The following is a 12,276-nucleotide window of genomic DNA, read 5'->3' on the forward strand; positions in this document are numbered from 1 at the left end:
ACGAAGTCGAAGGCATCGAGCAGCAAACCACGGTTCCGTACGCGCACCAGACCAACGGCACGGCAGAACGCGCCATCCGGATCATCGTCACGATTGGCCGCAGCATGCTGCATCACGCCAAGCTGGACAAGAGCTTCTGGGCTGAGGCGGCCATGACAGCCATCTACGTGAAGAATCGTCTGCCATCACCCAAGATCGAACACAAGACTCCGTTCGAGATCGTTTACAAGTCCAAGCCGAGTGTGAAGCACATGCGTGTGTTCGGATGCCAGACGTACATCCTGACGCCGAAGGAAAGACGGCGCAAGTGGGACCCCAAGGCTCGCGCCGGGCTGTTCCTCGGCTACGAAGAAGTGTCCAAGGCGTATCGAGTTTATGACATCGAGGCGGGGCAGGTGGTTATCAGTCGCGATGTCTACTTCGATGAGTCGACCTTTGGACTTTCGACGCATACTTCGGATGAAGACTTCGATGATGCTGTGCTGGACTTGGACGCGCTGGACCTGGACGACAACGATGGACCGCGCCAAACGAGCTTCAAGCAGGCGGGGAAGCGCAAGTACCGACCGAGTGGCGACGACAACACTGCCAGAAGATCGCGCCCCGTTCGCCACCGAGCTGGCTTAGAAGAAGCAAGTGCGCCGGACGTATCCTCCTCGCGCCGAGCCGACCCCGACGAAGAAGAAAAGTCTGGGGACCAAGATGAAGACGACGACTCGACCCTCCAGTGTTTTGGCGTGCCAGTGCCAACGCTGTGGAAGCAGCAGCCGATCTATCGGAGCCGACGACGTTCCAAGAGGCTGTGAACGGTCCTGATCAAGTGCACTGGCGCAAAGCGATCCGCGCGGAGCTCAAGTCGATGCGACTGCGTGGTGTGTTTCGAGCTGCCAAGTTGCCTAACGGACAACGCGCCATCGATACCAAGTGGGTGTTCAAGATCAAGCGCAAAGCGGACGGCTCGATCGAGAAGTACAAGGCGCGCCTCGTGGCCAAGGGCTTCAAGCAGAAGTACGGCATTGACTACACCGAGACGTTCTCGCCCGTGGTCAAGTATGTGACGCTGCGCATGGTGATCGCGATTGCTAAGTATTTTGGCTGGCCCCTCGACCAACTCGACGTGGTGACAGCATTCCTGTACGGGATAATGAAGGAGGTGGTCTTCTGCGTGGTTCCGGAAGGCGTCGAACTGGATGGTGACTTCGACTGCCTGGAACTGGTGAAGGCCATCTACGGTCTCAAGCAAGCTTCGCGAGGGTGGAACGAGACCTTCGACGAGTTCGTGTGCTCCATCGGCTTCCAAGTGTCGGCCTTCGATCCGTGCCTCTACATCAAGGTGGTGGACGGTCACTGCGTGCTTGTACTGGTGTACGTGGATGACGTACTGATTACCGGGAGTTCGCCCGAGCTGATCGCACGCACGAAGACCGACCTGAAGACGCGCTTCGAGCTGACCGACAGCGGCAAGCGCGCGTTTGTTCTTGGGATCGAGTTGGTGGACGGCCCGGACGGCAGCGTGACCATGTGCCAGCGGCGATACGTGGACGACATCCTGAAGCGCTTCGCCATGGACGAGTGCAAGGCCGTGGTGAGTCCGGTGGACATGAGCACTCGACTGGTTCCAAGCGACGCGGCGACCAAGGTGAACGCTCCGTTTCGCGAAGCTGTTGGTGCTCTGATGCACCTGATGACCGCCACGCGCCCAGACATCGCGTACGCCGTTGGCTATGTATCGCGCTTCATGGAGAACCCCCAAGAGGAACACTGGGTTGCGGTCAAGCGTATCTTTCGCTACCTGCAAGGCACCAAGACGCATGGGATCTGCTTCAAGCCGGGCGACAAGATCGACTTTCGTGGCTACTCGGACGCGGACTGGGCCGGCGACCTCGCCGACCGCAAGTCCACTTCAGGCTACACGTTCATGCTCATGAGTGCGCCTGTGAGCTGGGGAAGCAAGAAGCAATGAAGCGGAGTACATCGCGCTCAGTCTGGCTATCCAAGAAGGCAAGTGGATTCATCGCCTGCTATGCGAGATTCTGGCGGCCGCTAATGAGACTGGACCCGAACTCATGATCCGCGAAGACAACCAGTCGTGCATCAAGATGACGAAGAACCCAGTGAACCACGGTCGCGCCAAGCACATCGACATCAAGTACCACCACATCCGCGATGAAGTCAAGCGCGGCGAAGTCAAGCTCCAGTACTGCGAGACTTCTGTGATGCTAGCGGACATCATGACGAAGGCGCTTACGGGACCACGCCACACGGATCTGACGGTGGCTCTCGGCATTCGTGGGACTTCGCATTGAGGGGGCGTATTGAGGGTTGCTGGTCTTGGGTACTGTGTACCAGTTGTACCCATTAACCGGTTAACCCGAACCGGTCCAATCCGAACCCACGTTGATTATGGTGATTACGGTAAGTTGTTTACGCCACCGATGATTAGACGAGTAGGATGATTGGATGAACACCGGTGAGTGATGGTTGATTAGATGCACTAGGTGATAGGACGCAGGGTCGCGTGTCTATAACAGTAGGGTGTAAGCTCCAACAATTCAATCACTTTCGAATATTCATTCTACCCCTCAAGTGCCTTCGCTCCGGTCCCGCCGTCTGCGACGTCCCTCCCTCCGCTTCGTTCGAGCTTCGTGTCCAAGATCCATACCTTCCATCAATTTACTTGCCTAATTTAAATATTAATTTCACCTTTTATAAGTTTTCAATAGCTAAAAATTGCCGGATTTTTCTTGGATGAGTAGCATATCACTAAAGTGGGGTACCGAAATTACCACCATGAAAATTTGAATTTAGGTTATTTTCGGCAAAGTGGACCCTAGATGAACGTTCGTGACATACACGGGACGCATATACAACCACGGTGCAACCAAGTATCAAACGCCTGCAAACCGCTATGGACACGTTTGACAGCATCGGAGCCGCTACCACATGTAGGCCAATGGTGACGGAACGCGCTCTACGGGCGCTACAGTCGGTAACCAAGAGGAGGGAATCGTGGGGGCCTTTCCGACGGTTTGCGACCATATGGCTAGGCTCGTTAGCTATATCATGACGTAACTAGAGCTGCGCGACTGTGCGTCGGCTCCTCGAAGCCGATCTTGCTATCGTCAGCGGCCGGAATGCGCCCAACAGGCGCTGCTGGTGGGCAAGGCGAGAATCGGGACCGAGGCCTTCTACGCGGTTGCAGGCTGCATGCGATGGCTCATCAGATGTGTAACAGGGTTACACACACAAGCGGCTACAGTCACTTGTAACTCTAACAGTCACGACGTCTGTTAGAGGTTCGAAAGACTTTCTCGACTTTGGTGTAGACACACCAAAGGCTGCATACATTTACGATCACCACGACGGGTGGTTCATCGAGACTTAGGATTCCTATTGGCTGAAAGCAGCATCTTTTAGCCAATGAGCGACATGCATAGCGTAGGAATGCTGCCAACCAGTCGTTGGCAGATTCCCAACTTAGAATATTACATTTAGAGGAAGTCAGAAACATAAAACAAAAATAGCAGTTCTCATTTTAACCCAAAAACATTATTTGGATCGTTTATTTAGATTAATCTATACTCGGAGACCCGAGTATAATTAACTCTAAGTTAAACTAAGCTACGCTTCCTCACATACACGCGTACACGTGTAAGCTAAAGTAGTGAGCCAAGGTAGGCCCATTACACCTGGTAGCACTTTGTAGTCCGTCCAACGACCGACTACCTGAGTTCGTACGTCACCGCACGAACGCAGAGCTAAGAACCTTCCCATGGATAAGGAGGTGTCCATGAAAAGCTCCACTACGCCTGCAACTCACGTTGCATGCGCTGACTGTCCCCTCTGTCGGACCCAGAGTGGGAAGCTCTCCAACGACTGTTAACAGTCATTGGTGAGGCGGCTGTAGCTACGATGCTGCGTACGCCAACGCCGACAGAGCAACATGGTGTTGCTCTGGGATTCATCATGAGGGAGCAGCGAGATGCTGCTTCGTTTACCACGGTGTCGTCGGGGACGGCACCGCGCGCGCAATCGCTGAAGCTCAGCGTGAGCAATTACGTTGGAAGAGAGGGCGAGCCTCTCCTCCGTTGGCTTGTCGAACTCGACACTGCCATTGCGGCTCGACGCATCGTCGACCCGTTATTGAAAGTCGCGTTCGCAATGTCATGTCTTAGCGGACGTGCAAGAAGTTGGGCGTATGAACGCCGATTCTCGGATCCTAGGTGCTTTAGCACGTACGAGGGTTTCACGGAAGAGCTCAGACAAGCGTTTGAGCCCCCGCAAAACGAGTTCCGGTCGAGGGCGGAGTTCCTCGACCTGCAGCAGGGCAAGCATGATGTCCATGCTCACGCGCAGAAAGCACGGTACTTGGTCTCGAACATTGTGACCAACCCGATAGACGAGGCGACCAAGGTCGTCACGTTCATGAAGGGTCTGAGAGATGGGCCTGTAAAGACCTATCTCTTCCGTGAGTACCCAGGTACTCTCGAAGCTGCGATTACTCTTGCGATGCAGGAGGAGTTTAGTCTGAGGCAGGCTAAACTACATGCGAATGCGCCGAGGCTGCAACCGCCTCCGGTCGCGATAGCGGGAGGTCCGGAACCAATGGACCTCTCGAATGCAACGGCTGCTGGTTATCAACAGCAACAAGGAAGTAATGTGCGATGCTACCGTTGCGGTAGAGTCGGTCACTTTGCTCGGGAGTGCACGGCCCCCGTGCACCAGCAGGGTGGCTATCGCGGCGGTGCCGGGCACCGTCGCAACCAAACAAAAAACGCTGGACGTCAGTAGGGGCGGGGCGCCCTACTGGTAATGCAGTTCCGCGTGTCGACCTCGGACACGCGACACTGAGGACTGCAGTCCCCAGTGAGGTTCATTCTCGGTGCAAGAACCAAGATGACAAGCCTGACCTTGTCATCCTGAACGTGAACTCGATGAGAGCAAGCGGCTCTCTCCGTGCTTTGGTAGATTCTGGCGCGTCGAAGAACTTTGTTCGACTGCGAAGTCTATCAAGGCTTGACTTCGAGGATTTAAAGATACCTCGAAGTATGTTGGAAGTACGACTGGCAACGGGTGCCATCGTAAAGACCCAGAAGCGCATGGTACGCGTGCGCTTCACGTATGAAGATCAAGAGTTTGTCGAGACCTTTATCGTCCTGGATCTGGACGATAAGTTTGACATTGTATTGGGCACGCCGTGGCTTGCACGGCATGATCCGGTCATCGATTGGGAGAAGCGCAATCTCGTGCGCTTCGGTCGCGACAGCGGAACAGTGAGCGATGGCCCTGTTGCCGCTACGCACGCACCGACAGGTGCGCGCGACTCACCACTCGAGACGGCGCCTAATGCCGCTTTCCCGGAGCGCCCTGGGCGCGCGCGAGCACACGCGCAAGAGCAGCAAGCGTCGGCGTCGCCGCCGACGGCTGAAGGAGAAAATGTGTTGATCTCGGATATCAACACCCGCTTTTCAGCGAATCAGGAAGAGTCTCCGACCTCAAGGGGCACAGATGACGCAGACGAGTCACACGCCTCAGCCGTGGAGGCTGACGCGAATCTGATTGGATCAGGTCTGACCAATAATAAGAGCCAAGGTGACGTAACGCCGTCAACTCCGGGAGTCGATAGCTTGGACGAATTTGATTCGTCGGCTCGGGGAGCCGACGCCCCCTCCGTAATGGAGGGCTCCGCCAATAACAGGTGTCGAGGTGAAAATGGCGTGTCGGCTCCGGGAGCCGACGCTGCAGGCGGTGCGGACGGTAGCAAACGTCCCGCACCGGAAAAACTTGCACGCTGTCGTGCAGCCGGGCTGCACGACGAAGCGCCGGGCGACCAAGCCGGGCTTGAAGTCGCTCGCCCGCGGGATAAACCCGCCGGCGGTACTGAAGAACACCCGTCCACGGCTCGGCCTGGACGGGTCAAGAACCAAGCGGAGCCGGGCTCCGCAGAACAAGAAGACGGCGCATGCGAAGGTCGCTGCGCAAGTCTCGGCCTGGGGCCGAGACGCTACAAGGAATGTCTACCGGGCAGACGGAGGCAGAGAAGCCGGGCGTCGAGACGTTGAACGTCTTGACGCGTACCTGTGCCGGGTTCCGGTACAGGGAGATGACTCTCGCTAACCCTCCGACACAAGCATCGGAGTTGACTTCGCTTCCAGTCATGAGCTGGAAGCGCTTCGCGCGTGACTTGCACGATGGACGCATCGAGCAAATATGCATTCTCTCGGACGCCGAGAGAACGAAGAGCGAGAATGAAGAACTGAGGCAGTTCTTTATGGAGAGCACCACTGAGAGCGAGGACACTTCAGTGCGAAGACGAAGAAGGAGCGCTTTGAAGAGCAGAGCTGGGACTCGTTGAAAACGAGTCCCTACTACGAGATCTTACGGGAGTACGCGGACGTACTTCCGGAAGAGATTCCTGCGGAGCTTCCGCAGGACAAGGGAATCCAGCACGAGATTGATCTCGTGCCGGGGACGAAGTACTGTGTCACGCGGCATTGGCCACTGCCGCGAGAGCAGGTCAAGGCGATCGACGACTTCTTTGAGAGTCGTCGCAAAGCTGGACAAGTGCGGGAATCGAAATCCCCGCACAGTGCTCCGACGTTCTGTGCCAAGAAGCCACAGCGCGGCTAGCGCATCGTTCATGCATACAACAAGCTGAACGATGCGACGATACCGGCGCAGACGCCGATACCTCGAAAAGATGTCATCATCGATTCGATGGCCAGGAGCACTATCTACAGTGCTCATGATCTGCGCGATGGATTCTATCAGATCCTCATGCGTGAGAGCGATATCCCTCTCACGGCTGTGAGCACGCCGAGCGGCATACTCTGGGAGTGGCTGGTGATGCCGCAGGGGCCGAAGAACGCCCCTCCGACCTTCAACAGGTGCGTGACGCACTTGTTGCGCTCGGTGCGCGACTTCGCACCGAGCTACTTCGACGATGTGTTCGTCCACAGCCGGGCTGCAGACGGGATGAGTGATGTTGAGATGCGCAAGGTGCATCTCCGGAAGCTGCTTGCGCATGAGCGCAAGCAGAAGCTCTACGCGAACCTGAAGAAGTGCATCTTCGGGGTAAGCGAGATACCCGTGCTCGGGTGTCTCGTTGGGAAGAACGGTGTCCGCCCTGACCCTGAGGAGGTCAGAGTGATCAATGAGTGGCTGACGCCGTCGAACGTCAAGGAACTGCGGCAGTTCCTTGGCTTGGCCACGTACTTGTGCAAGTACGTGAAGGACTACGCGGGCATGATACGCCCGCTGTCACAGCTCCTGAAGAAGGACGCCGAGTGGATTTGGACTGCTGAGTGTCAGCAGGCCTTCGATGCAGTCAAGCGGGGCTTGACTGAGGCGCCGATCTTGGCGGATGCCGACCAAGATCGCCCATTCCACGTTGTGTGTCACGCATCCGACTTCGCAATCGGATGTGCGTTGATGCAGCACGATCACGAGGGCCTTGATCGTGTCGTCTACTACCAATCGCGTCAGCTGAAGCCAGCTGAGCGCAACTACCCGGTACATGACAAGGAGCTCCTTGCCATGAAGTACGCACTCGCGAAGTTCCGAGTGTATCTACTCGGAAGCAAACCGTTCGTGGTCTATACGGACCACGCGTCGCTGCGGACGGCTGTGAAGTCGCCGCATATCTCGCAACGGATGGCGAGATGGCTTTCATTCTTCGTAGAGTATAACTTCCGGGTTGATTATAAACCCGGAAGACTCAATGTGGTGGCCGACGCGCTCTCGCGTCGACCTGACTACGCCACGACTGATGCCGACGTCAATGCCATTGACGCCATGCGATCGAGCACCCCAATGTCGTCACTGTTGGTCGACGGGAAGGCCGCGCACGACGCGGACGCGAAGCTCTTGCTGGCATATGGCTCAGTACCTTCTGACAAAGCTCGTCAGAAGCTGCCGAAGCATCTTCGTGCTCGTGCACACCGTTATCGGGTGCACGATGGGTTATTACTCTACAGTGCAGTCGACGACAACGCGGACCGCGTTGTCGTGCCCAATGACCATGACCAGCGGCTCAGGATCTTGTATGGGTATCACGATGCACCGACTGCGGGGCATCCGGGCCGTGAGAAGACATACCTTCTTCTCACGCGGGACTTCTACTGGGCCCACCAGTATAAATGGGTGCGCAAGTACGTCCGTGCTTGCGAGGTTTGTCAACGTGTGAAGCCTGCGCCTTTCGCGCGGGCTCCCTTGCAGTCACTGCCGACTCCGTCGGAGTGTTGGCAGTCCATGTCTTTGGACTTCGTGTTCGGTCTTCCCCCGGACAGCCAGGGGAACACGGGCGTTGTGGTCTTTGCTGACCGCTTCAGCAAGATGGTACATCTTGCTGCGGTACCCGCTGAAGTGACTGCGAAACAGACGGCTCGTCTGTTCGTTGACATGGTGTTCAAACACCATGGCATGCCAATCGACATTGTGTCGGATCGAGATCCGCGCTTCACTGCACACCTTTGGCAAGAAGTGTTTACACTTCTTGGGAGTCAACTTTCGATGTCGACTGCGGACCATCCGCAGACGGACGGGCAGACCGAGCGCGTGAACCGCGTGCTCGTAGACGTGCTTAAGAGCTACGCTCACTCGTTCCAACACTGGAGCGACTGCCTGCCGATGGCGGAGTTCGCCATCAACAACTCGGTGCATGCCTCGACCAAGCATACACCGTTCTACGTGAATGCCATCAGGCACCCACGCCTCCCGAGTCTACTCGGGATGGTGGCTCCTTCCTTAAGTGGGGGGGGGATCTACGACTGCAACGCAGCAGCCGCAGAATGCCGCTGACACTTGCACAGTGTCAGCCGCAACTACGCGCAAGAAGAACAAGAAGCACGCGTCTGTGCAGGGCACAGACGCCGATAAGAGCAAGCAGAAGAAGAACGGGTCTGTGCAGGGCACAGACACCGCGAAGACCAACGCAGAGGCCGGGTCTACTGCTAGAAACGAGCTGAACTCGTTCAGCTCGGACGCAATCAACTTCGTGCAACGCAGACAAGCCGTCATTCGGTTTGTCCAAGACGCTATTGCAGCTTCTGTCGACTGACAGAAGCTGAACGCAGACAATGTTGGTAGGGGCAACACTAATGAATTCAAGAAGGATTCATTGGTTTTGTTAGCAACTCAAAACCTGCCTAAACCTGCGGTTTCCGACATTGGGGCGAGCAAGCTCGCTCCGCGCATTATCGGGCCGTTCACGTTGTTGGCACGACATGGAACGCCTACACGCTAGATACTCCATCTAGCATGCGCCTCCATCCGACCTTTTACGTCAGGCGGCTGAAGCCATACCGGCAGCACGAGCCACCTAGCTTGGCTGGCCCGAAGCGGAAGCCCCAGCGGAAGCGAACCTCCGCTCCAGCGCGTGAACACGTTGGGACGAGCGCACGACGCGACCTCCCACGTCGATAGAGATGTCCGACGCGCTCTGCGAGGCCTGATCAACTTGAGCTGTCAGGGTCGCCATCTCCTGCTTCAGAGCGGCGAACTCACGGCTCTGAAGCTGCTCCACAGCAGCGACTCGCTCCTCGAGGGTCGGGCCAAGGTCAATCCCAGGTTGATCATACCCGGGGCGTGTTCCCACCACCGCCGCCTCCGATCCGCGACGCCCGCGGGTCAACACGCTGGATTGTTGAGCGTATTGTGGACCATAGTATCCCGAAAACGAACCGGCAACCGGTTCGTTATCGTATTCGTTGGAGAGGATTTCCGCCCCACCAAGATACATGGGAGCCACGGGACGTCCTGCTGCAGGACGTTCCGGAAATGGTGAGGGCGTAGGAAGCTCACCACGCGCTGCCGACGCGAAGGTAGTGCGAGCGCTGTGGTCACCTACAGCGCCCGAGGTCCCACGATCGTCGCGTTCCTCGCGTGCCAAGAACTTGGCACGGAGATCCTTGAGACTCTCAGGTACACGAATCGTCGTGTACCCGTTTAGGTCGCGGTCGCTCAAGCGCACCCGCACCCGGAAGACACAACGTGCACTGATGGCCTTCGGGCACAGCGCATGGAATACCAGCGTCCACAGAGGATCTGTGGAGCTGCTCCAGCCTCCCGCGCGTCGAGAATGTCTCGAAGCGCTCACGGGCATGCTTAACCCGCTCACGGTAAGCAGCCGGCTTCTTGTTGAAGTTCTCAACAAAAGCATTCCAACTTTGACAAAGTGCCTGCCACTCAGGCACTTTGCTGCGAGAAGAGGTATTCTTGCTGGAGAAGTATCGGAGCTCCTGAAAGAGTCCGATATAGTAATCGCGCCTTTGATTCGTTAACGGATCAAAGTGCTGCTCCTCCGCCACAGCATCATCGTGGATCCCGCTGCATACGTACAGCGGGATTTCAGTTGGAGGCACGGTGTTGCCCACACGGTCTCCGATCTATGACGCAGACAGCATCCACGGATCGCGCGCTGCCTGAGCAGCGCGCGGAGAACTTGAAGACCCACCTCACGCGGGGAGCTTAAAGCCCCAGCAGCGGAGAGCGGAGTGTCGCTTTCGCCGCGCGAACGCTTCGAGCTTGAAGCGTCCGAATCGTCTCCTTCACGAGGGCGTCTCGACCCGGCATGCGGGTCGAGACTATCACTGTCGATAGACTCCTTGCGCTTGTTGGAAGAGGCCTCGCCCTCTTCCATCTCCACGTCATCATCCCCGTAGTCAACGGCGTCGTTGACTACAGAGGAACCTTCGAGGACAATCTCCGACTGGGTTGTCCCCGACGCGGCCTTTGCAGCGAGCGCATCGCGCTTTGCCTGCTGGCGCTCATGGTACTGAGCAACAGAGAGCTTACCCTCTGTTGGGGCGGCGGTCTTCTTCTGAGACGAGCTCATTGCGGAATGAGCTCGAGTTTTCTTTCTCCCAATGTGAAAAATTGACGAATGGTCAATTTCCCGATTAACGTGCCGTGACTCGGCGCGTCTAACCTTGAGGGGGGGATGGTGTAACAGGGTTACACACACAAGCGGCTACAGTCACTTGTAACTCTAACAGTCACGACGTCTGTTAGAGGTTCGAAAGACTTTCTCGACTTTGGTGTAGACACACCAAAGGCTGCATACATTTACGATCACCACGACGGGTGGTTCATCGAGACTTAGGATTCCTATTGGCTGAAAGCAGCATCTTTTAGCCAATGAGCGACATGCATAGCGTAGGAATGCTGCCAACCAGTCGTTGGCAGATTCCCAACTTAGAATATTACATTTAGAGGAAGTCAGAAACATAAAACAAAAATAGCAGTTCTCATTTTAACCCAAAAACATTATTTGGATCGTTTATTTAGATTAATCTATACTCGGAGGCCCGAGTTTAATAAACTACGCTACGCTTCCTCACACACTTGCGCGCACGTGTAAGCTAAAGTAGTGAGCGAAAGTAGGCCCATTACAAGATGCGTCCGGTCATGGCGATACCGTTTGCGCTCTAATTTACCGCCAACGAGCCATTGGCGCCATCGCTAGGGGCCGTATAGCCACTGGTGGTGGGCTGCTGGTGGGCAAGGCGAGAATCGGGACCGAGGCCTTCTGCACGGTTGCAGGCTGCGTGGGGTGGCTCAGCGGATGTGGCTGGCCATGGCGATACCATTTGCGCGCTAATTTACCACCAACGAGCCATTGGCGCCATCGCTAGAGGCCGTGTAGCCACTGGTGGTGGGCTGCTGGTGGCCAAGGCGAGAATCGGGACCGAGGCCTTCTGCACGGTTGCAGGCTGCGTGGGGTGGCTCAGCGGACGTGGCTAGCCATGGCGATACCATTTGCGCTCTAATTGACCGCCAACGAGCCATTGGCGCCATCGCTAGGGACCGTGTAGCCACTGGTGGTGGGCTGCTGGTGGCCAAGGCGAGAATCGGGACCGAGGCCTTCTGCACGGTTGCAGGCTGCGTGGGGTGGCTCAGCGGATGTGGCTGGCCATGGCGATACCATTTGCGCTCTAATTTACCACCAACGAGCCATTGGCGCCATCGCTAGAGGCCGTGTAGCCACTGGTGGTGGGCTGCTGGTGGCCAAGGCGAGAATCGGGACCGAGGCCTTCTGCACGGTTGCAGGCTGCGTGGGGTGGCTCAGCGGATGTGGCTGGCCATGGCGATACCATTTGCGCTCTAATTTACCACCAACGAGCCATTGGCGCCATCGCTAGAGGCCGTGTAGCCACTGGTGGTGGGCTGCTGGTGGCCAAGGCGAGAATCGGGACCGAGGCCTTCTGCACGGTTGCAGGCTGCGTGGGGTGGCTCAGCGGACGTGGCTGGCCATGACGATACCATTTGCGCTCTAAT

General features: G+C 56.7%; 1 protein-coding gene across 1 annotated transcript; it reads right to left on the reverse strand.

Annotated features, from left to right (window-relative positions):
- Nucleotides 1-9,319: 9,319 nt before the first annotated feature.
- On the reverse strand, nucleotides 9,320-11,151 carry PHYSODRAFT_334619 (hypothetical protein; the record flags this gene model as incomplete). The annotated part of the gene is made up of 4 exons (XM_009531888.1): nucleotides 9,320-9,959; nucleotides 9,997-10,385; nucleotides 10,454-10,819; nucleotides 11,146-11,151. 4 exons carry the CDS (start codon nucleotides 11,149-11,151, stop codon nucleotides 9,320-9,322), a joined length of 1,401 nt encoding a protein of 466 aa, XP_009530183.1.
- Between the last annotated feature and the right edge of the window lie 1,125 nt (nucleotides 11,152-12,276).

Source organism: Phytophthora sojae, assembly GCF_000149755.1.
Source record: "Phytophthora sojae unplaced genomic scaffold PHYSOscaffold_6, whole genome shotgun sequence".
In the NCBI taxonomy this organism is placed as follows: domain Eukaryota; phylum Oomycota; class Peronosporomycetes; order Peronosporales; family Peronosporaceae; genus Phytophthora; species Phytophthora sojae.